Source organism: Ranitomeya imitator, chromosome 1, assembly GCF_032444005.1.
Source record: "Ranitomeya imitator isolate aRanImi1 chromosome 1, aRanImi1.pri, whole genome shotgun sequence".
Lineage (NCBI taxonomy): Eukaryota > Metazoa > Chordata > Amphibia > Anura > Dendrobatidae > Ranitomeya > Ranitomeya imitator.
Genome location: NC_091282.1, coordinates 128,590,180 through 128,613,092, shown reverse-complemented (window position 1 = coordinate 128,613,092; position 22,913 = coordinate 128,590,180). Strand labels below are relative to the sequence as shown.

Sequence of the window (22,913 nt, the reverse complement as noted above, 5' to 3'; positions counted from 1 at the left end):
AACCATTTCCTTACGAGTTACTCTGTTACAGGGGTGTTTCCATCTCCACCTTTCATGGCTGAGACAGGAATGACCATGTATAAGCTCCGGCCACAGGTGGTGGGGCTATAAAACCAGCGGTAATTACAGAAACCGCATGACTCGCTGTACTCTGCTGGTTCCTATACTATAAGTTATTGCTCTGGGAGTCAGGGAAGCGGTGTAGCACGGAAGTGCTTGTCGTTTCTGTGGTGGGCACTTGAACGCTGTTTTTACGTCTACAATTAGAATCCATCATGGGAATAACTCTTATGGTACGGACATTGTTAAAGTGGCGTTTGACAGAAATGTTTTTTTTAATTTATTTATTTTACTTTGCCTAATTTACTGTTTTATTTGGCAGTAGGGATGAGGCTTTGTCTGCTGCACATAATGGCAATAAAGCGTCATCTGTAAAGCCCCTGTTATCGGGGAGAGGGAGATTACAGAGACCTAAGCCTAACTTGACAGCTAGGACATCAACCAGAAAAGAAAACCTTGATGTCCCTGATTCTGCAGACGTCCTCACGGCAGGAACGGAGAAGTGTGCTGAACACAGTGATGTACTGACACCGAACAAGAAGGAACACTGTGTAAAGGTAAGGAATGAAAATCCTGCAAAATTGGTCAAAACCAAATGTCCGGATCCTAAGATGATCCAGCAACATGTTCATCTTTATATCACTGTAAGAGATTACAATGAAGTCCCCGTAGAGTCCTTCTGACTTAATAGGTCGTATGTACAAGAATTGGCCGCGAATGGTGAAGTCATTTCAAACCAGTTTGAGTGAGGCCTGATGAGACATTCCTGATGTCTGACAATATGCTGCTGCTGGAGCTTTTATAGTGACTGCTGATTTCGAGTGGGGTTTTGTTTGAAAACTGTTTTGGGGGCTTTCTTTTAAAGTCTTGCATTGGTTAATGTTAAATTTGTATTTCTTTATCGCTTCATTGGGGGACACGGGTAACTATGGGTGTATGCTGCTGTCGCTAGGGGGCTGACATTAGGCAAAAAAAAGGAAAATAGCTCCTCAGCAGTATACACCCACTGACAGGCACAAAGTACCTCAGTTTAAGCTTAGTGTCTGAAGGAGGCAGACGTGGATCTGATCCCAGATCCACATTTTCCTTTACAGGTTCCCTGTTTGTGTTAATCTTTTTCCCTTTTTTTTTTTCGAAGGTTCATCTTTCTTAGGGTAACAGGGTGTAGTTTCTCAACCTGTTTTCCTGTACGTATGCGACCGAGTGAGCAGTATGGTGTCACCCACTCTCGGACCCGTAGGCAGTATGCATGGCAGCATTTCGGTCGGACAGAGCACTATTTTCTGCACACCCGCGGCCATTTTTCCCAGTGACTGGTCCCAGACCTTGGGACATCCTCCCCTCTCTGACTACTCCAACCATTCACATCCAAGTGTTTGCATTTTGCGTTTTTTTGGTCCAATAGGAGTCCTCGCTGGGTCAGAGATTTTCTGCTCTGACTGGGCCACGCCCCCTGAATTGCACGAGTCTTCTCTGCTCCATTTCCCTGCCCCTATCTGAGCTCTCTCCCTCTGCCCCCGGCGATCCTCCAATCAGTGGGGCGCTTTCTGTTTCTTGCCAGCTGGCAGATCCTCCTGGCTGCTCACAACCCCTGGCATGTCAGCCAATCAGAATCATACTTTTGGTTTCACCGGCCGGCAGTTTAGCCATGCCCACCGTTCTGCATTGCGCCTGCTGTGTTCAGCATTGCCGATGCCATCTTGGATCTTGTGCCTCAGCAAATTGTGCGTCCTGTCTGAGACACTGCCTTTATCTCCCCTTCTCCTGCGCATCAGACCTCGCTGCATCTACCTGCGGACATCTGGCAAGAGGGATACATCTAACCTAACAGTCATCTGTTGTCCATCGCTGGCATCGGGTAGACTCTGCCCTCTCTCCTTACTTGCCTCTGTCCCTCAATATAGCCCTTTTCAGCAGTGTCACCAAGGCTCGACTTATGCCCAACTCTGCAGAGGCTTCTCATCCTCTCTCTAAGCCTACTGTGATCCATTACGCCTACGCCAGCTGCAAAAGAAAGTGGTCTTCAGGTCAACCTTCCCCTTTCTGCCCGTCCTGCAGCCTTTCCACCATGTCTGCCCTACAGGAGCCCCCTAACGCCCGGGATGAGAGCACACCCCTCCTTACGGAGTGGGCTCTTGCCATGTCTGTCGGTCTCTGACCCGACAAGAGTCTCACAGTCCCTGGTCCAGGTCCTGGAGCGTCTTCCACATCTCCACATCTGTCTGCCGCCACCAGTTCTCCGAACGCCTCTCGCGGTGATTCGCACGCACCTGACCACGACCTTCGCAGGGACAGATCAGGTACAAAGCAAAGTAAGCGGGCTCTCTCTAGTTTATCCAGTTCCCGGGTCCCTCTGCATCATCCAGGATGCACTCCTCTCCCCGTGCACCCTCCTCTGAGGCGGCTTTCAGGTCGGATGTGGATTCCCAGTCTGAGTCCGATTTGGACCAGGCCTCAAAAATGCAGGATATGGTAGCTAGCTTTATTTTGGCTATTACCCAAACTCTTAACCTAAAGGAGGATGAGGTTCCTGCTCAGGGGCACTCAGTATCCTTCAAATTGGTAAAACGTCCTTCCTGGACTTTCCCCAATCTCAGAGAGTTTGAAGCGATTATGGCTAATCACTGGGAACATGCCAAAAAGCACTTCCGGGGAAGGAAGCTGCTAGACATTCATTACCCCTTTTAGCCCAGACCTTGTTGATAGATTTGCAGAGTCCCCTAAGGTGGGCCCGCTGGTTTCTTTACTGTCTTCCAAGACAGTCCTGTTTGTACTGGACGGTGCATCCCTTATGGCCGCTACGGATAGGCAGATTGAGTCGTTAGCTAAATCAGCCTATGAAGCTACTGGCACCTCCCCCGTCCCATCTTTGCTTCCACCTGGGTGGCGAAGTCCATGTCTGCCTGGGCAAAAATGCTTTGCCAGGGCATTGTAGCGGCAGCTCCTCTGGATGAGATGGCAGATTTGGCAGACCAGATTGCCCACGCTGGTAAATATTTCTGATGACTGCCTCTTTGGATGCCTCCTGTTGTTCCGCCAAGGCAAACGGCAACATCATTGCTATACGCCGCACCCTCTGGTTGAAGGCGTGAAATACAGATCCACCCTCAAAAAAAGTCTCTCACTAACCTGGCTTTTCCGGGTTCTAGGCTTTTCGGGTCCAAGCTGGACCAGTTAAGTTCGGACGCTACTGACGGGCAAAGCACCTCTCTCTTTCTGTCCAGACCTAAACGTCCTTTCAATAGGAAAGAGCCCCTGCCTTTTTGTTCCTTTCGGCCCTTCTTTTCTTGAGGGACTTCGTCCCAGCAGGACCGCTCTTCCCCCCCTTCCCCTTGCAGGAAGAGGTTTTTCTCTCTCGCCCGCCACAACCCCCTTCTCAGGCCCCAAAGGTTCTTCAGGCCGTCTCTTCCCTTCTACGCACAAGAGCAATGGTGCCAGTTCCCTGAAACGAATTCGGGGTTCTACTCCAACCTTTTCGTAGTCCCGAAGAAAGATGAATCCCTCCTTCCGATTTTATACCTCAAATGATTGAACCGTCCCGTTCGGTTCCGCCATTTCAGGATGGAGTTCCAGCCTTCGGTGATCGCCACATTAGAATTGTGGGAATTTCTGTAGACACAATCCAGGAGGATCATTATCAGTTCACGGCCCTTCCTTTCGGCCTCGCCTCTGCCCCCAGAGTGTTCACGAAGGTCATGGCAGTCGTCATGGCCATCCTTCGTTCCAGGGGGATTCCCATAATTCCTTATTTGGACGATCTTCTAATCAATGGGCCTTCCCGCCGAGACTGTGTCCAGAGTCTTCAGATTACTCTGGACACTCTGGTCCATCTCGGCTGGGTCATCAACAGCGAAGTCCTCTCTAACCCTAGCTCAACACCTGGTGTTTCTGAGTATGAGGTTCGACACGACCCAAGCCCGTGTCTTCCTTCCAAAGGAGAAGTTTTTATCTCTGCCAGGGAATCCGCTCTCTAAAGCGACAAGCTCCTTTCCCCCTGCGGTCTTGCATGAGAGTTCTGGGGAAGATGATTGCCGCCATGGAAGCCGTGCCTTTTGCCCAGTTCCATACCTGTCCTCTTCAGCTGGCTCTCTTGTCTGCTTGGGATAAGAGAACAGTCTCCCTGGACCGACCCGTGCTTCTGCCTCTCAAGGTGAGGCAATCGCTAACCTGGTGGATGCTATTTGCCTCAGTCCTGCACGACGGAAGTCCTTCCTCCCTCTCCAGTGGCAGGTCATCACCACCGACACCAGTCTTCTCGGTTGGGGTGCGGTCTTTGTTTATCATACGGCGCAGGGTTGCTGGATCTCTCAGGAAGCCGCTCTCCCCATCAATCTTCTAGAAATCAGGGCAATTTTTCTCACCCTTCTCTACTGGCAGTCCACTCTCGCAGGTCAGCCGGTCCACATTCAGTCGGACCATGCCACGGCCATGGCCTACATAAACCATCAAGGCGGGACTCACAGCAAACCGCTTATAACACAGGTAACAAGGATTCTGCGATGGGTGGAACGTCACGTCCCTGCCATATCAGCCGTTCACATTCCGGGGGTGTAAAATAGGGCTGCCGATTTTCAGAGCCGCTAAAGTCTCGCAGAGGGCAAGTGGTTTCTCAGCGACGCTGTCTTCAACCAGATTTCCTAGTTATGGGGCATCCCGGATGTCGACCTGCTGGTGTCTCACATGAACGACAAGGTTCCTCAGGTCATAGCCAGGTTCCGGGATCCACTAGCCATCGGTTGCGGTGCTCTGGTAATCCCGTGGTCTCAGTTCCGACTGACTGCGCGAGTGCAGAAATCTTTGGTCACTGGCAGATGACTGCGACTGGTGTGACCTGAAGGGATCAGGATGTGAGGATGTCTCCCATGTGATATCCTCACCTGTCCTGGGATCTCCGCAGGATTTTCTGCGCTCCCCCATGGCGTTCCCCTCCCCCACCGGTTAATGTTTCTGCCGGTTGCAGAAATTTAGGCCCCGGCTTGGGCCTATTCACGGAGCAATTCTGAGGCTCTGCCCACCGTCGCACCCTTAGCCCCGCCTCCCGAACTGGTGCTTCTCGCTCTCTGCGAGATTTCCGCATATGCAACTCCTGGGGTCCATCTTTGTACAACCGGCCATCTCTTCTCAATGCTGACGTGGTGCCAAGCAGATCCCAGGGCATTTTTAAAGGGGATGTAATGGATCCGCAGCACTCGTGGGCAGCAGACCTGGGTAAGAGCCCTGACCCTGCAGCAGACATAAGCCTACATTGGCCCTTCCCTGAATTTCCTTTACACTCCCTATTGGAGGATGTTAACAGTATAAGAAGTCAAGGGGCAAACTGCGGTGCATTATGTCCCTCTGCTGCTACCGAACCAAGGTTTCCTAGCTTCCCCCCCAGAGTAGACTTAGTCGTTGTTGCAGTCCATGACGTCACAAAGAGATACAGCCCTTCTTCTATCGGGGGTCCTTCGCCAGCCTGTCTCGGAGGATTCACATTAGAGGGGCGACGGACCCCTTAAGGGCTTCGCTCTCCCCAAACCTACAACAGGTGGGAACGCGGATTGTAACCTCCACGTACACCTTCCTGCATTGTTTTTTTGTTATGGGCGTGCCATGATATTCCAGGGCGACGGATTCCTTCTGGGTACCGTTCTCTCCACACTGGCAACTGATGGGAATGTGGAGTGTCACCTCCAAGTATCCCTTCTGCAACCACGCTCATACTGCCCTTTTTCCCTGCGCCGGATCAATAGCCTGACCCATCCTCGGACTGTTAGCCCTTGGATGTCTAGAGGCATTTGCCGTGTCCGTGCGGCCCCCTCCCCATCGCCCCTGAAGAACAGTGGTGATGGCAGGAAAACAGACAGTCCTTCTCTCCTCCTCTGACCTTGGAGTAGGTAGATGGAAGGCTAGGACATAGTTCACCGGCACAGAGAGCGATCGGACAAACGCTTTGCAAGTCAGAAGCCTATAGAGGCAAGAGAATCCTTTTCTTTGATTGCAGAAGGAACGGGAAGAATCCCCTCTGGTGGATCCACTTGGTTCCCGCTTGGTGTCCAAAACCCTTCTGTCCTTACCAGATGGTTCCTCAAAGACCCCACGGGCCGACAGAGAACCTGGCCCATTTTTTTTTTTTCGAGGTTTCTGGCTTGGCCCTCTCCTCCTCTTTGCCGTGGTGTATTTAAAGCTTTGGTTTCTTGGGCTGATACCCTGAGCAGGACCATACAGGACAGTGATCTTCCTCTGGAAAAGCAGAACTAGCTTCCCGTTCACAGGTTAAGACCTTTCTTCAAGGTGTCGCCCACCTGGCACCTCCTTATCATCCTCCGATAGACCTATGGGATCTTAACCTCGTCCTTGGCGCCCTCCAGTGCGCTCCCTTTGTGCCCATTCAAGACATTCCGTTTTCTCTCCTGTCATGGAAAGTTGCCTTTCTAGTTGCTATTACGTCCATCAGGAGAGTCTCCGAGTTGGCAGCATTATCCTGCTGTTTCTCGGTCTCCCATGACAGCACTACGGAGAGAGGGGATCCGCCCTTCAGGGACAGGAAACCTACAGATAAAAGGGCGGTACCTCTCCCTCGCATCAGTTGGTTTCCTGTCCCTGAACAGGGAACCGCTTTCCGGTGGTACCTGTTATGAAGACCGATGGACCGGGCGGTCGAGTTCCGGCAGCGAGGAGGCTCCTGCCGCGGCTTGTCCGGCTCCCGAAGCCGCCACCGCTGGAACCGAGGGGTTCTTCAGGGTGAGCGGAGGGAGAACGCCGCCGATTCTGAAGAGAGGAAGGGGCGCTTGATCACCCGGAGCTCCTGTGCCGATAAGCGCACGCTCCGGGTGTACTAAGATGGCCGCCGCTCCGGAAATGCGGCAGGACTTCCGGGTCATCACCGCGCGCATGCGCGGTAGCTTCTCTTCTCCCTGGACGTGACGCAGGACCGGAAGTGCGGGGGAACGCCGAGCGAGGCAGCAGAGGTGGCGCCAAATACAAATAGGGAGATGGTGCACACACAGTTGTCGCACCATCTCCCTGTAAATCATGGAGGACAGCGATCCACAGGAGCTTCAGCCGAGGCAGCAGCACCATAAGAAGACGGACCCTAAGAGCGCCAGGAGTAGGTCCAGCAGCCGCTCTACACAGCGCAGCAGGTCTGCTGCGAAGACTAAATCACCTCCTCGGGAACCTTCTATTCCGGACCCAGGGCCCCCTCCAGAACCGGTACCTGCCTGCACGTCCGAATGGTGAGTGATCTTCGTGAATGTATATATTATAATAGGGCTCCCTCTTCTCCCTTAATAGGGAAAGAAGAAGTTGGAGAAAAGGAAAAACAAATCCTGCCCCATCTGTGACAAAGCTTTACCAGTAGCCTGGGACAAAAAGCTTTGTAAATAATGCATCCAGCGCGTGCTATGTGAGGAGACTCCCGACTTTGCATCCGAGTTAAAAAATATTATTAGATCTGAGGTTCAGAATGCTGTATCTTCCTCCAAAAAAGGGAAAGATAAAGTAAAGGAATCGGTACAATCTCACTCTGTCCGATCCTCGTCTGAAGACGCAGATTCGGACGATTCTGACTCCTCCCTATCCTCCTCCGAGGAAGATTCAGGCCGACATTGTTTTCCACTCGAGGAAGTGGATGCTTTAGTGAGAGCCGTTAGGGCTACCATGGGGGTGGAGGAGCCTAAATCTGACAAAACGGCCCAAGACGTAATGTTTGGTGGCTTGGGACAAAAAAAACGGAAAACCTTTCCTCTAAATCCCAATGTCCAATCCCTAATTAAAAAAGAATGGGAGAAACCAGATAGGAGAAACTCTTCAGTGCCCTCGCTTAAAAGGAAGTATCCCTTCGAAGATGACGCATCCACTTCCTGGGATAAGGCGCCAAAGTTGGATGTAGCTGTGGCAAAAGCCTCAAAAAAATTTGCGCTCCCGTTCGAGGACATGGGTACCCTCAGGGACCCCTTAGATAAGAAAGCAGACACATTCCTTAAAGGGGCATGGGAATCGGCTGGCGGTAGCTTGAGGCCTTCTGTTGCGGCTACCTGCACCTCCAGATCTCTGATGGTGTGGGTTGATCAATTAGAAAGTCAAATTAGAGACGGGCTACCCAGGAATAAATTACTGGATTCTATCCCTGCAATTAGAGCAGCAGCAGCATTCCTGGCGGACTCCTCGGCAGACTCCGTACGGTTAACATCTAAGGCCGCTGCTCTCTCCAACGCAGCCAGAAGAACATTATGGCTCAAAAGCTGGCCTGGAGATCTCCAGACAAAGCTAAAACTATGTTCTATTCCATGCGAAGGAAATTTTCTGTTTGGAGAAACCCTGGATGACATCCTCCAAAAAGCAGGAGACAAAAAGAAGGGGTTTCCAAATTTGGGCCCAGCCCCATTCAGGCAGTCCTTTCGGAATCGGAGATTTTTCCGCCGCAGACCCCCCAGAGAGCAGAATAAATGGGAAGAAGGCAGGAGAAGGGATAGAGGTTACCTCTTTGGCAATACCTCTCGCGACAAAAAACCCTCCAAATGACATTGTGCCTACGGTGGGGGGAAGACTCACATCATTCCTTCCCGCTTGGAAGAAAATATCCAACAACACCTGGATTCTAAACATAATACAGTACGGTCTAAAAATAGATTTTATTTCTTTTCCTCCCCGAAAGTATATAGAAACGAAAATAAGATCCTCGGAGGCAGAACAAGCAGCTTTAGAGAAAGAAATTATTTCCCTATTGCAAAAATCCGTAATTCAAGAAATCCCCCCTCAGGAAGTAGGAGAAGGGTTTTTCTCCCCTCTTTTTTTAGTTCCAAAACCCGATGGGTCCTTTCGGACCATTATAAATCTAAAAAACCTGAACAAATACGTAAAAAATTACAAATTCAAAATGGAAACAATAAAGTCCACCATAAAAATCCTGTTTCCAAATTGCTATATGGTCGTGATAGACCTAACCGATGCATATTATCATGTGCCCATCCACAATCAATCTCAAAAATTCCTAAGGTTGGCAGTTTCCATAAAAGGACAATTAAGATTTTTCCAGTACAGAGCTCTTCCGTTCGGGATCTCTATAGCTCCCCGAATATTCACAAAAGTAATAGCAGAAATGATGGCCCACATAAGGGAACAAAATATATTAATAGTCCCTTACCTAGACGACTCTCTCATTGTAAGCAACTCGGCCCAAAGTTGCAAAGAACAGAGGGACCGGGTAATGACTATTTTGACGGACTTGGGGTGGCTCATAAACTTAAAAAAATCAAAGTTGGAACCCTGTCAAGTACAGGAGTTCCTAGGTCTGACATTAGACTCCCGAGTCCAAGAATGTCGGCTTCCAAACCCCAAAAAAGACAGCATATTAGCTATGATAACGCGAACTTTTCACCATCCTTCCATGACTCTAAGGAGAGCAATGTCGCTACTAGGCTCTCTGTCCTCATGCCTACCAGCGATACCCTTCGCACAGTTCCACACAAGAGAACTTCAGTGGCACGTACTCGAATGGCAGTCAATACTAAAGGACAACTTGGAAGGTCAAATCACCCTGAATTCTTCAGTTATTCATTCCCTTCGTTGGTGGGGGGAAACCCAAAACTTATCAAAGGGAGTTCCTTGGGTGACACAAATATCCCGGGTGATAACAACGATGCGAGTCCCACAGGGTGGGGGGCTCACATGGGGGACAGAGTTGCTCAGGGAACCTGGTCAGTCCAGGAACTATCAGCATCCTCAAACCAAAAAGAACTTTGGGCAGTACTTCAAGCTCTTCTTTCTTTTCTGACCTATATTCGGGGACATCATGTCCGAATCTTTTCGGACAACAAAGTGACTGTAGCGTATATAAACCACCAGGGAGGAACAAGGTCTCGGGCACTCATGAGTTCTTCAGCCAAAATTTTCAACCTAGCGGAAGAAAATCTACTATCCCTCTCTGCACTACACATTCAGGGTTCAAACAACGAGAGAGCAGATTACCTGAGTCGGTCTCAGTTAAAACAAGGCGAATGGTCTCTAAACCAATCCATCTACGATCAGATCACAAAAATGTGGGGAGCACCGACAATAGATCTATTCGCCAATCACAAAAACAAAAAAGTGAACAAATTCTGCTCACTGAACCCGGTAGGGAATCCACAGGCTCTAGATGCCTTTATGATTCCGTGGACCCAAAAATTAACGTATGCCTTTCCTCCAACTATTCTGATCCCGGCAGTCATTCGGAAAGTCAGAGAGGACAAAACGAAAATGATCCTCATAGCCCCGTTCTGGCCAAAAAGGACGTGGTTCTCCTGGCTGAGGATGTTTTCGGTCTCGGACCCATGGGTCCTGCCGAATATACCAGACCTTCTACATCAAGGGCCGATCTTCCACCCACAGGAATCGAACTTACATTTGACAGCCTGGTTTTTGAACGGGGACTATTAAAAGAAAGGGGTTTCTCAGATAACTTAGTCACCACGTTGTTAAAAAGTAGAAAACCCATCACTACTAGAATATATGGGAAAACATGGAAAAAATTTCTGTCCGTCTCCAAAGTAAAAGTCCAAGATGGGCCCTCAATTCCTAAAATATTGGAGTTCCTACAAAAAGGTCTGGAACAGGGGTTGTTGGTTAGTACTCTTAAAGTACAAATAGCAGCTCTAGGAGCACTCTACAACCATAATATTGCGGCCAACCCATGGATAATTAGATTTGTTAAGGCGGTGACAAGATCAAAGCCATTAGTCGCTCAGAAAGTGCCCTCATGGGACTTAAATTTAGTCCTTTCGGCGTTAACGGGTCCTCCATTCGAACCCATAGAGACGATTCCCATAAAAACTCTATCACTTAAGACCATTCTCTTGGTAGCGTTAACATCCGCACGCAGAATAAGTGACATTCAAGCTTTATCCTCTAATCCACCCTTCACTAAAATATTAGATGATAGAGTCACTCTTAGACCTGACCCGGCCTATTTGCTAAAAGTGGCATCAAAATTCCATAGGTCACAAGAAGTCTCCCTGCCATCCTTTTGTCCAAACCCAAAAAATGAGAAAGAGCAGAACTTCCATAATCTAGACGTCAGAAGATGCCTAATCCAATATTTAGATTCCACCAGAGAGTATCGGAAGGAAGGCTCTCTGTTTGTCTGTTTCCAGGGTCCCAGAAAAGGATTTCGGGCATCCAAGGGTACTTTGGCGAGGTGGATAAAGGAGGCGATAGTCTTGGCATATTCATCCTCGGGGAATGAGATCCCAGATGGTATAAGAGCGCATTCCACAAGAGCAGTAGCTACCTCATGGGCTGAGAGGTCAGAGGTATCAATAGAGCAAATCTGTAAAGCGGCCACCTGGTCATCACCATCGACCTTTTTTAGACACTATAGATTAAATCTAGCCTCTGTGTCTGACTTAACCTTCGGACGAAGGGTTCTCGAGGCGGTGGTCCCTCCCTAAGCTTAGTCTCTGCAATTCTCTCCGTAGTGCTGTCATGGGAGACCGAGAAAGTCGTAGTTACTCACCGATAACGGTGTTTCTCGGAGCCCATGACAGCACTCGCTTATTCCCTCCCATCACGTGTGCGGTGAGCACCTTTAATTACATATAATTTATATAGTGTATATAGTATGAGTATAGGCACGGGGTTCCTCTTTTAAGAAATGTTGTAATATGATTTTTTCTCTGTTGTAAACTAACCTGGAGGTCCTCCGATGCTCTGTAAACCAACTGATGCGAGGGAGAGGTACCGCCCTTTTATCTGTAGGTTTCCTGTCCCTGAAGGGCGGATCCCCTCTCTCCGTAGTGCTGTCATGGGCTCCGAGAAACACCGTTATCGGTGAGTAACTACGACTTTCCTGTTCCTGATTCTGCATCAGGACTAGGTAGTTCTCAGACCCCTTCCTTCCTTCAGTGGTCTCTTCTTTTCACATCAATAAAGACCTTGTACTTCCTTCTCTATGTCCCTCTCCGGTCCATCTCCTGGAGAAGTCCCTCCACAAGCTGGATATGGTCAGAGCTGTTCGAGTCTACCTTTCAAGGACTGTTTCCTTTCGTCAATCCGATTTCCCGATTTGTCATCCCAGAAGGGCGTCATAAGGGGCTCCCAGCTTCCAAGTCCACTAATGCCGTTGTTTTAGTTCGGCAATTTTGGAGGCATACCGCGTTCAGGACAAACAGCCTCCTCTGTGGGTGAGGGCTAACTCCACCCGGGCCGTGGGGGCTTCCTGGGCTATTTGTCATCATGCTTTGGCCTTACAGATTTGCAAGGCAGCAACCTGGTCATCTTTGCTCACCTTTGCGAGGGTTTGCAGGGTTCATACCCATGTCTCGTCTGAAGCAGGCTTGGCTAGGAAGGTGCTGCAGGCGGCAGTTACGCATTGGCCAGCCTAAGTTCATTTTCTTTGCTTTCTTTCTGTTCCCACCCTTGGGACTGCTTTGGGATGTCCCATGGTTACCTGTGTTCCCCAATGAAGCGATAAAGAAAGAGGGATCTTTGGTACTCCACCATAAAATCTTTCTTGGAGCCTTCATTGGGGGACACAGCTCCCTCCCTAATTATTACCATTTGTGGGCCTACGTGCCTTTTGTTGGGTTGGTACATATGTTGAGCTTTTGGTTGCTTCTCTCCTGCTTTAACACCAGCTGAGGTACTTTGTGCCTGTCAGTTGGTGTATTCTGCTGAAGAGGAGCTATTTTCCATTTTTTTGCCTAGTGTCAGCCTGCTAGCGACAGCAGCATACACCCATGGTTTCCTGTGTTCCCCAATGAAGGCTCCCAGAAAGAGATTTTACTGTGGGTACCAAAAATTCCTCTTTGGCGGTGACTGACACAGATGTTTACAGCCGAAATCAGTGCTGCCCTGTCTGTTCTGTACCCTTAGGGCTCATTCGCACCACCGTTTTTCCCATCCGAGTGCAATCCATCAAAGCATTAGATTATACTCAGACCAATATTGTTCTATGAGGCTGTGCAAAATCTCAGCAAGTCAGTTTGATTTGATATTCATATTGCATTCGGCCATGCAAGTCAATGAGTGTGTGGAAATCGTCAGACTTCCCTTGGATGAAATCTGCGTGCAGTCTGATTTCCCGCACTGATACAATGGAGAGTTGAATCACAGTAGGCTGACACTCAGATCAAACTCAGATCAGGGTTTGGTCAGAGTGTCATTTGCATAATCGACCAGATTTTCTCAGATGAGAGAATCCACGGTTGTTCCTGTGATCCTATCCTTAGAGACCCACTAGTTGTCTTGTTCAAATGAAACTGAAAAATGAGCTTCTAATTGAAAATTCTTACATTCTGGCGGACCCTTACTGGGCTTATAGACAAGGTTGTCCAAACGGGTTAATGCCTTTTAGAATGTGTATGTGCCATGCCATATAACAAAACACAAGTAGGAAAAACTTCAGAACTGATGATTATCTTTCTTTCATTAGGTTGACAGTGGAGAAGTTGGTGTCACATCAGTCGATCAGCTCAGACAGAACCATTCTTCCAGTGGTCCGGAAGATGTGGGTTCTGAGTCTGAGCCGATGCCACAGGCAGAGAAGGCAAACCCTGTACAGCAGGACTCCGATAAGGGAGATTCTAGGTAAGGATTTGTGGAAAATTGACATTTAAAGCATGAACTACTTGTTTATGTGGAATAGATTAAAGGGGATATCTGGGACTTAAAAAAAAAAAAAAAAAGAATTGTCCCTAAGCACTAATAGGCAGGTGGTTGCTTCCTACCTGCCTGATGTGCCTGGCGCCGTTCTCCACCAGCACAGAGTGGTCACAAACTTCCACTGACATCACGTCAACAGAGCGCTAGTTTCTTTCCTGTTGACAGGGCGGGGACTACTGGTATCATGTTGATTGACAGCTGGCCCTCCACTGCTTAACTGGGGAAGCCAGCTGTCCATCAGCATGACGCCAGTAGTCCTGCCCTGTCAACATGACAAGAAACCACTGCTCTGTTGACAAGAAGCATCGGAATCTGAGCAGTCAATGACCAGCGCTGGGTACAACATGCAAGTAATTGGCTCTATTGGCAACTACAATTTTTTTTATTTTAAACTCCCTGAAATCACCTTTAAACCGAATGCCAGTAGATTTTGCAATTGAGCCACGAGCTGTCCTGCTGTGTGCAGTTTATTGCTGCAGGAGTGAAATGTAATTGACAAGAAAAGTTTATACGAAATCTTGTTTCCCACAGTAAAGAGAAACCTGCCCTGCCTGTTAGAGGACGTCTAAGACCAAAACCAAACCTGACCAAGACTGAAGTGAGGAAGAAGTCTTCAGATACCGAGGAAGGAAGTGATCGTTCACCAGTCTCTGGACGGGTATGGCTGTGTATTGCTATCAAATGAAGAATGGCCAATGCCTCACAAGTGCCACCTATTAGAGGTCGCCAACATTCAAGGGTTCTATAGTTCTTGTTTGTGTTGTGTGTTTTTTTTTATTTTTGTGAATAGATCACATCCCCTTTTTAGTTTACGGTTCTTTTCAAAAGGCCGCATAGATGTCTGTCCAAGTTTGGTCATTTCTGTGGCCCAAACTTGCCTATTTATGTGAATGATTCTTTTCACTGACCAATGCCAGGAGTAGCTTGGGAAACCTTACACAGTTTGTTTTCCTCCTATGGGAACAGGGTGACACACAGATGAAAATCTGATCAAGAGCACTGGTGAATATCCCGAATCGTTCAGTGCATTGCTACCACGTAGCGGAGACACTAATTGCGATACGGATTCTTATGTCAGTGATGTCGGTGGCAATGAGCTGTATCGTTACAAGTTAATTGTAAATTGCTTATTGTTACTGACTCTAATAATGCTTAAATCAGCTGCAGCTTGTATGAAGCACCCATATGCTGACCGAAGCTTAGAGCCCCAGCCTAAGTAGCTGAGCATGGAGTCTTGCTCAATGATCTTTTGAAAAAAAAGTGCAAATTATCTTCTCTCCTGCAAGGGAAAAAAAAAAATTGCTGGAAAGAGTTGTCAGTTCACCTCTTCCCCTTATAGTGTAAAATGATTCCCTTTTTGCAAATTGCAAATGTGTCTTATAGTGATTAAATATAATTGATATTTTTTCTTGTTCATTCATCACTAAATCAAATTCTCCTCATTGTTATGAAGCTTTTCAGTTTCTGTTCCTCTGTAAGGCCTCATTCACATGCTAATGATGGTAAGATGCCGTGGCATTATGTAAATACCTTGCCTGAAAACTCTTATCCATGATGACATGGATCGTTATGGGTTGAGTTTTCTCAATCATTTACACTACCGTTCAAAAGGTTAAGGTCACCTAGACAATTTTGTGTTTTCCATGAAAACTCATACTTTTATTAACCAAATGAGTTGAAAATGAATTGAAAATCTAGTCCAGACATTGGCAAGGTTTGAAAAAAGATTTTTATTTGAAATAATCATTTTCTTTTTCAAACTTTGCTTTAGTCAAAGAATGCTCCCTTTGCAGCAATTTGCAGACCTTTGGCATTCTAGCAGTTAATTTGCTGAGGTAATCTGGAGAAATGTCACCCCATTCTTCCAGTAGCCCCTCCCACAAGTTGGTTTGGCTTGATGGGCACTTTTTGCGCACCATACGGTCAAGCTGCTCCCACAACAGCTCAATGGGGTTGAGATCTAGTGACTGCGCCGGACAATCCATTACAGATAGAATACCAGCTGCCTGCTTCTTCCCTAAATAGTTATTGCATAATTTGGAGATGTGCTTTGGGTCATTGTCCTGTTGTAGGATGAAATTGGCTCCAATCAAGCGCTGTCCACAGGGCATGGCGCTGTAAAATGGAGTGATAGCCTTCCTTATTCTAAATCCCTTTTACGTTGTACAAATCTCCCACTTTACCAGCACCAAAGCAACACCAGACCATAACATTACCTCCGCCATGCTTGACAGATGGTGTCAGGCACTCTTCCAGCATCTTTTCAGTTTTCTGTGTCTCACAAATGTTCTTCTGTGTGATCCAAACGCCTCAAACTTGGATTCGTCTGTCCATAACACTATTTTCCAATCTTCCTTTGTTCAATGTCTGTGTTCTTTGGCCCATATTGATCTTACTCTGTCGCCTCATTGGGGGACACAGGACCATGGGTGTTATGCTGCTGTCCACTATGAGGCGACACTATGCATAATCTGAAAAAGATTAACCCTGGCTCCTCCTCTGCAGTATACACCCCTGGACGGCGTCAGCCTTCTCCAGTTTTTGCTTCCTCGGCCCCCTATTACGGGGTGCCCGGTTGAAGTTGAGATGGCTATTCCCTATGTCGTTCCTTCCCCAGTCCCTCGGGTGCTGGTTCGAAGTCGAGAACCCCCCTCCTTCCCCAATTCCTTTTGGTTTCTGGGTTGAGGTCGAGGCGAGGATGAAGCCCCCTGAAGGTCATAGCAGCACCCTCCCTAATCCCCCACTGGGGGCATTAGGTTGAGACGCCTCAGGTACGGCCTGTACAGGCAGCACTCTGCAGCTCCCAGCAATGGGCCAGCACACTGCGCCTGCATCCAGGGACCCCAGCCCAGCTGCGGGCTCCTGTCGGGGCCGGGGGGAGTGCAGGCAGGCATGACACAATAGAGACACAGGGCTCCCTGCGCCCCTGTATCTGCGTCAGCACCAGCTCTATACTGCCTCAGGGACCTCTCACAGGGCCCCCCTTCCGCTTATAGCCCCACCGCTATCCTGCCTTTAAATCCGGGGGGTCCGGTTCAGATCCGTCCCCCTCCCGGACTTCCGCGCCGGCCTGGAGCCTTTATGGGCATCAGGCATCTAATTTAGGCCACAGCTTCAGCCTAGCTGAAGCTGCCGCTCCCCAGACGACAAATATGACACTCTACAGTGTCACAGAGGGGGCGGATCGAGACAGAAAGGGCGCGTTTTTACACAGTTTTGCCACCTTTTTCCTCAGCTCTCCGCCCCCTTCTCCCCCTGCCTCTTCTCCTCGGCTGCCATTTCTCTGGCAGCAAGGATTAACCCTGCATCTCCCGGTCAGCAGGACCAGGTCAGCCAGTCTCCGGGGGGAACAGGACTGTGGTTCTTCGGCACTGGACCTAGGAGCAAACTGGTGGGGTAAGATCACAGCTGGGTTGTTTTACTCGGCTGTGAATCCATATTCCCTCTAAGGCTCCCCTATAGGTTCCTCTGCATAGCTACCCCTGTAAGGTGCTCTGCATAGCCAGCCCTTTTGCACTCTGTCCACTATTTCATCCTTCTTCTCCGCTAGATTTCTGAAACTTAACATGGACAAAACAGAATTCATCATCTTTCCCCCATCTCACGCGACCCCCCCCCCCCCCCCCAACGAACCTATCCATTACAGTAAATGGCTGCCCACCTCTCTCCAGTCCCACAAGCTCGCTCTCTCAGGGTAATCCTTGACGCTGATCTCTCCTTCAAACCACATATCCAAGCCCTTTCCACTTCTTGCCGACTTCAACTCAAAAATATTTCACGAATCAGTACATTCCTGAACCAAGAATCTGCAAAAACCCTAGTGCATGCCCTCATCATCTCTCGCCTTGACTACTGCAACCTCCTGCTCTGTGGCCTCCCCTCTAACACTCTCGCACCCCTCCAATCTATCCTAAACTCTGCTGCCCGACTAATCCACGTGTCCCCCCGCTATTCCCCGGCCTCTTCCCTCTGTCAATCCCTTCACTGGCTCCCCATTGCCCAGAGACTCCAGTACAAAACCCTAACCATGACGTACAAAGCCATCCACAACCTGTCTCCTCCATACATCTGTGACCTCGTCTCCCGGTACTCACCTACACACAACCTCCGATCCTCACAAGATCTCCTTCTCTACTCCCCTCTTACCTCCTCTTCCCACAATCGTATCCAAGATTTCCCTCGCGTATCACCCCTACTCTGGAACCCTCTACCACAACACATCAGACTCTCGCCTACCATCGAAACCTTCAAAAAGAGCCTGAACACCCACCTTTTCCGACAAGCCTACAACCTGCAGTAACCACCGATCGACCAAACCACTGCATGACCAGCTCTATCCTCGCCTACTGTATTCTCACCCATCCCTTGCAGATTGTGAGCCTTCGCAGGCAAGGTCCTCTCTCCTCCTGTACCAGTTATGACTTGTATTGTTTAAGATTATTGTACTTGTTTTTATTATATATACCCCTCCTCACATGTAAAGCGCCATGGAATAAATGGCGCTATAACAATAAATAATAATAATAATAATAATAACTCTGTGCACTATGCCGGGCTCAAGGTCCAAGAGAACCAGGCAGGACTGCTATTATGCATTCTGCACAGCCTGCGGGACCGCTCTCCCCAGTGGCAACACGTACCCGCACTGCCAGGACTACTGTGTCAGAGCCCCAAGAGGCCCCTGCCAATGCTTTAGTGTCTAATGCCACGCCGGAATGGGTCACTCAGATGTCACAATCTATGACGCAGTCTATAGATAACCTAACCTCCACATTGCTTCAGGCTCTGCAGTCATGCCTCGGCTATGACCGCTACCCAGCAAAGGGAGAGCTTGACTCAGGGACAGGACGACCCTGGCACATCCACGTCTAGGCCAGGACGCAAGCGGACCCACAGGTCACGTTCATCTGCGTCATCCCATAGCACACGGTCATCCCCTTCTAGGGAGAGACACCGTAGTTCAAGGTCATCTAGACCGTCCCCTTCCAGGGGCAGACAATGCAGATCTCCGCAATCCCCGACCAGAGAAGGCCTCCGCCCCAGCTCACCCAGCAGGGGATGCCTCAGTGATACACTGGATTCAAAAGGCATCTGTGACTCCGACTCAGACAAGGAAACGGAGGGGTCCCTAATCCCAATCCCTCCTAGCAATACAGCGCTAGTTGAGGACTTAATCTCTTCCATCCATCGTGTGCTGGACATTTCTGATCCGCCACCAGAGGCTCCAGAACACAAGATTTCCTTCGAAGGACCTCTGAAGCCGCCTAAGGTTTTCTCTAACCACCCAGAGTTTAAGGCGATCCTTAAAAAGCAGCTCTCACAGCCTGAGAAAAAATTCGCTAATCGCAAATATCTTGAGGCTAGGTGCCCCTTCCCACAGAAGGATACCAAGGAATGGACAGACCACCCGAAGTGGACCCCCCAGTCTCTAGACTAGCAGCACAGACCCTCCTTTCACTGCCAGATAGCTCAACCCTCAGGGATGCAGCAGACCGGCAGATAGAACGCATGGCTCGTTCAATTTTTGAGGCTGCAAGGGCATCCCTGGCTCCTGCGTTCGCTTCAGTTTGGGCTACCAAGGCCATTCTGGACTGGGCCAAAAATTTACAAGCTGGCCTCCAAGCATCCGATCCTCAGCTGTCGACCAAGCGGTTCAAATAGCAGTCGTAGCAGATTACATGCTTCATGCAGCTCTGGATTCATCAAGGGGTGTAGCGGGGATAGCATCAAACGCCATCACAATAAGGCGTATCCTCTGGCTGCGGGAATGGAAAGCGGACGCAGCCTCAAAGAAGTCCCTCACGCACCTCCCCTACCTCAGTGGACGACTTTTTGGTGAACAGTTGGACACGATGATATCCAACGCCACCGGGGGTAAGAGTACCTCTATTCCCCAACTGAAACCTAAACGCACTTACAAGAAGCGTAACCAAACTCGATTCTGATCCTTTTGGAATTCTTCGGGCTGGTCCGTCTCGCGTCCAGCACAAAATCGTAACCGTTCCCCCATGCAGGGACAACTCACGGTCGACGCAAAGGTCGGGCAAGACCTGGCAGTCAAAACCAGCCCAGTCTAGGTGCAGAGGAGGAAAATCTCAGACTTTCTCCTCATCATGACTCATGGACTCCGGAAGACACCACACCCGTAGGCGGCTGACTTTTCCTCTTTCATCAAGTCTGGCTGCCTATTACAGAAGACAGGTGGGTCAGGGAACTAGTGTCTTCCGGATACAAGACAGAGTTCACCTCCAACCCACCGGACCGATTCTTCCTTTCTGTCCCCCCAAAACCACCAGCCAAGGCTCGTGCCTTCCGACAAGCGGTCTCCTCGCTTTTTCAAGCGGGAGTCATAGTACCGGTCCCCACGGCCGAGCGCTTCCGAGGGTTCTACTCCAATTTATTAGTAGTCCCCAAGAAAGGCAGTGTGCGGCCCATATTGGACCTAAAACAACTCAACAAATATGTACGGGTCCGTCACTTCCGCATGGAGTCTCTTCGGTCCATCATTGCGTCCATGGAGAAGGGAGAATATCTCGCCTCCATAGACATACAAGACGCATACCTGCAAATACCGATTGCACCTGCCCATCAGAGGTTTCTCAGGTTCGCAATCGACCAGGACCACTACCAGTTCGTGGCTCTCCCGTTCGGACTTGCCACGGCTCCCAGAGTGTTTACCAAAGTCATGGCAGCCACCATGGACGTCCTGCACTCCAGAGGCATAGTGGTCGTTCCATACTTGGACGATCTACTCATCAAGGCTCCCACCTTCAAGGACTGCGAGCTCAGCGTCTCAATTACAATCGACACTCTGAGTCGCATGGGCTGGTTAGTCAACTTACAAAAGTCATCACCAACCCCGAGTTAGTCTCTGACCTTCCTGGGAATGCTATTCAACACCTCCAGGGGTCTAGTGCTCCTTCCCAAGGACAAGGCTCTGGCTCTCTGCTTAGGAGTTCGCACCCTCCTCTGCAAACCCCCTCGATCTCTCCGGTTTGCCATGAGAGTCCTCGGCAGGATGGGGGCAGCAGTAGAAGTCGTCCCATTTGCCCAGTTTCGCCTCAGGCCTCTCCAACTAGACATTCTCAAGTCCTGGGACAAACACCCTTTCTTTATCGCCTCTCATTGGGGGACACAGGAACCATGGGTGTATGCTGCTGCCACTAGGAGGCGGACACTATGCAAATAACAAAATTAGCTCCTCCTCTACAGTGTACACCCCACCGACTGGCATTAAACTCTTCAGTTTTAGCTTAGTGTCAGTAGGAGGTGGACACGGGTCTTTCATTAGACCCTTATCTACCTCAATGTGCGTCGTTTCTTTTTAGGTTTTTTCCGGAGGGATACAGGGTGAGCAGTCACACATGTATTCCCACAATGCGGACTGAGTACGGCGTGTACTGCCACCCCGTATCCTCATAGATCCCTCTCCAGGACCAAGATCCTAGCACAGAAGCGTGCTCAGAAGTCCGGTCCTGGCTCCGTCCCTCACCCACTCGCCTACCAGAGACTGTCGGTTGGAGGAGACTAGGACGTCCATCACAGCTCCGTGGACGTCTCATTCCCCTCAGGTTAGTAACGGCGTGGGATGTTTAGGTGAGTATTTCCCCTCCATTCCCCCGGGATCTTTTCTCCAGATGTTCCCCTGTCCTCCCTCATGGCGTTTATTTTAGAGGGATCCCAGGGACAGCCATAAGCTCTTCTTCCTTAGCGGCCGCAGTTCTCTCCCTGCAGCCGCATAGCCCCTTACAGAGTCACAGCCTAGCAGGCTGCCGCGCCGCTTCCCCCTGCGGTCTCTCTGCTCGGGGGCCACAATGCGTCCTGTGTCTGCACGGCGTCCTTGGCAGGATGCCGTGCCTCTTACTTTCTGCGGCGCTCCGACGCCGCGATTCTCCGGCGGCGCTCCGGCTCCGCGATTCTCCGGCGGCGCTCCGGCGCCGCGATTCTCCGGCGCTCCGGCGCCGCGATTTTCCGGCGGCGCTCCAGCGCCGCGTTTCTCCGCGAATTTCCGGCGGCGCCGGCCTCTAATTTAGGTCCCGGCTTCTGCCGGGGCCTACTTCTGGCGCCGCGACCCCGCCAGTTCCGTTTTTCCCGGACAGCCTTGGCAGGCTGCCGCTCTTCTTAGTCCCTGCGGCGCACTGCTCCGGCGCCGCAGTTCTCTTCTCCGGCGGCGCCGGTCTCTAATTTAGGTCCCGGCCTACTTCCGGTTTCTCGGCTCCTCACTTCCGGTTCTGCGGGCGGGCTTTTTTCCCGCCCGACATACTGCGCCCTGCGCACCGGCGCCTCTGCGTCTGGCTCCACCCCCTTCCTCGTGGGTCCCTCGGCCGGTGTGCACCGCTTCTCACAGCAGCAGCCGCCCTCGCAGTGCCTCACGCAGCGCGCCACGCTCCTTCACTCGCATCTTCTGTGGCTCAGCATCGCAGAATCAGCACCTCAGGGAAGTTCTCCACCGAGGACAAGTGGGACATCTTCCAGGACCGGGTCCGTGAGTAGCTGCACTGCAGACTGACACCCCCCTCTGCCCACTGTCCCCTAACCCACTGGCATCTTCAGGGTCCCTAAAAATGTCTACCTCTAAAGGGGGCCGCTCTCGTCCCCCTACCTCTTCATCTTCTGCCTTAGTCACGTACTTTGCATGTTCTTCCTGTAACAGCAAACTTCCCTCAGGTCAGTCCTCCCCGCTGTGTCAGTCCTGCAGCAACCCGATTGTTCCCACCGCCCAGGATCCCCCGGCTGTTCCGCCCGAGAGTGATCCCCCCATCCCAGGCTGGGCCGCCTCTCTGTCACAACCGGTGGCCGATTTAACACGGGTATCTCAAACCCTAGTGTCCGCGCTGGATCGGTTACCCCTGCAGACCCCTGCAGTGGCCAGCGGGTCGCAGGAACCGCCGCCCGAGCCCTCCTTGACTAGCCACAAAAGGTCCAGACAGGAACGTCGGTCTGAGTCCTCTTCGCGCTCCATCTCGCCGCTCGGCCCTCCCCCGCAGTTGGTGTCCCACCGATCCTCCTCCCCTGAGTCAGGCGAGGCATTATCTGATGCGCCTTCGGAGGATACTTCGGAGCTGGATCCTAACCAAATCGCCACCATGAGTGAGACAGTCCAGAACCTCATTGGGGCAATAAACCAAACATGTGGCATCAAGGATCCCTCTACGGAACCCGCAGATCAGGCGGTTTCGTTCAGACGGGCCAAACCACCTTCAAAATTTTTTGCTCCTCATCCTGAATTC

The 22,913-nt window shown here is 50.3% G+C and overlaps 1 protein-coding gene across 3 annotated transcripts in view; it reads left to right on the top strand.

Moving 5' to 3' along the window:
* The window catches only part of BDP1 (BDP1 general transcription factor IIIB subunit), a 197,800-nt gene that overhangs the window by 66,349 nt on the left and 108,538 nt on the right, over window positions 1-22,913 (top strand). For 2 of the 3 annotated variants that reach the window (XM_069750670.1, XM_069750688.1), the window contains exons 19-21: window positions 383-617; window positions 13,454-13,608; window positions 14,215-14,341. In XM_069750670.1, the coding sequence (XP_069606771.1) occupies window positions 383-617; window positions 13,454-13,608; window positions 14,215-14,341 (517 nt within the window). The remainder of the gene's footprint in view (window positions 1-382; window positions 618-13,453; window positions 13,609-14,214; window positions 14,342-22,913) is intronic. The other variant, XM_069750679.1, reaches the window with a different exon arrangement.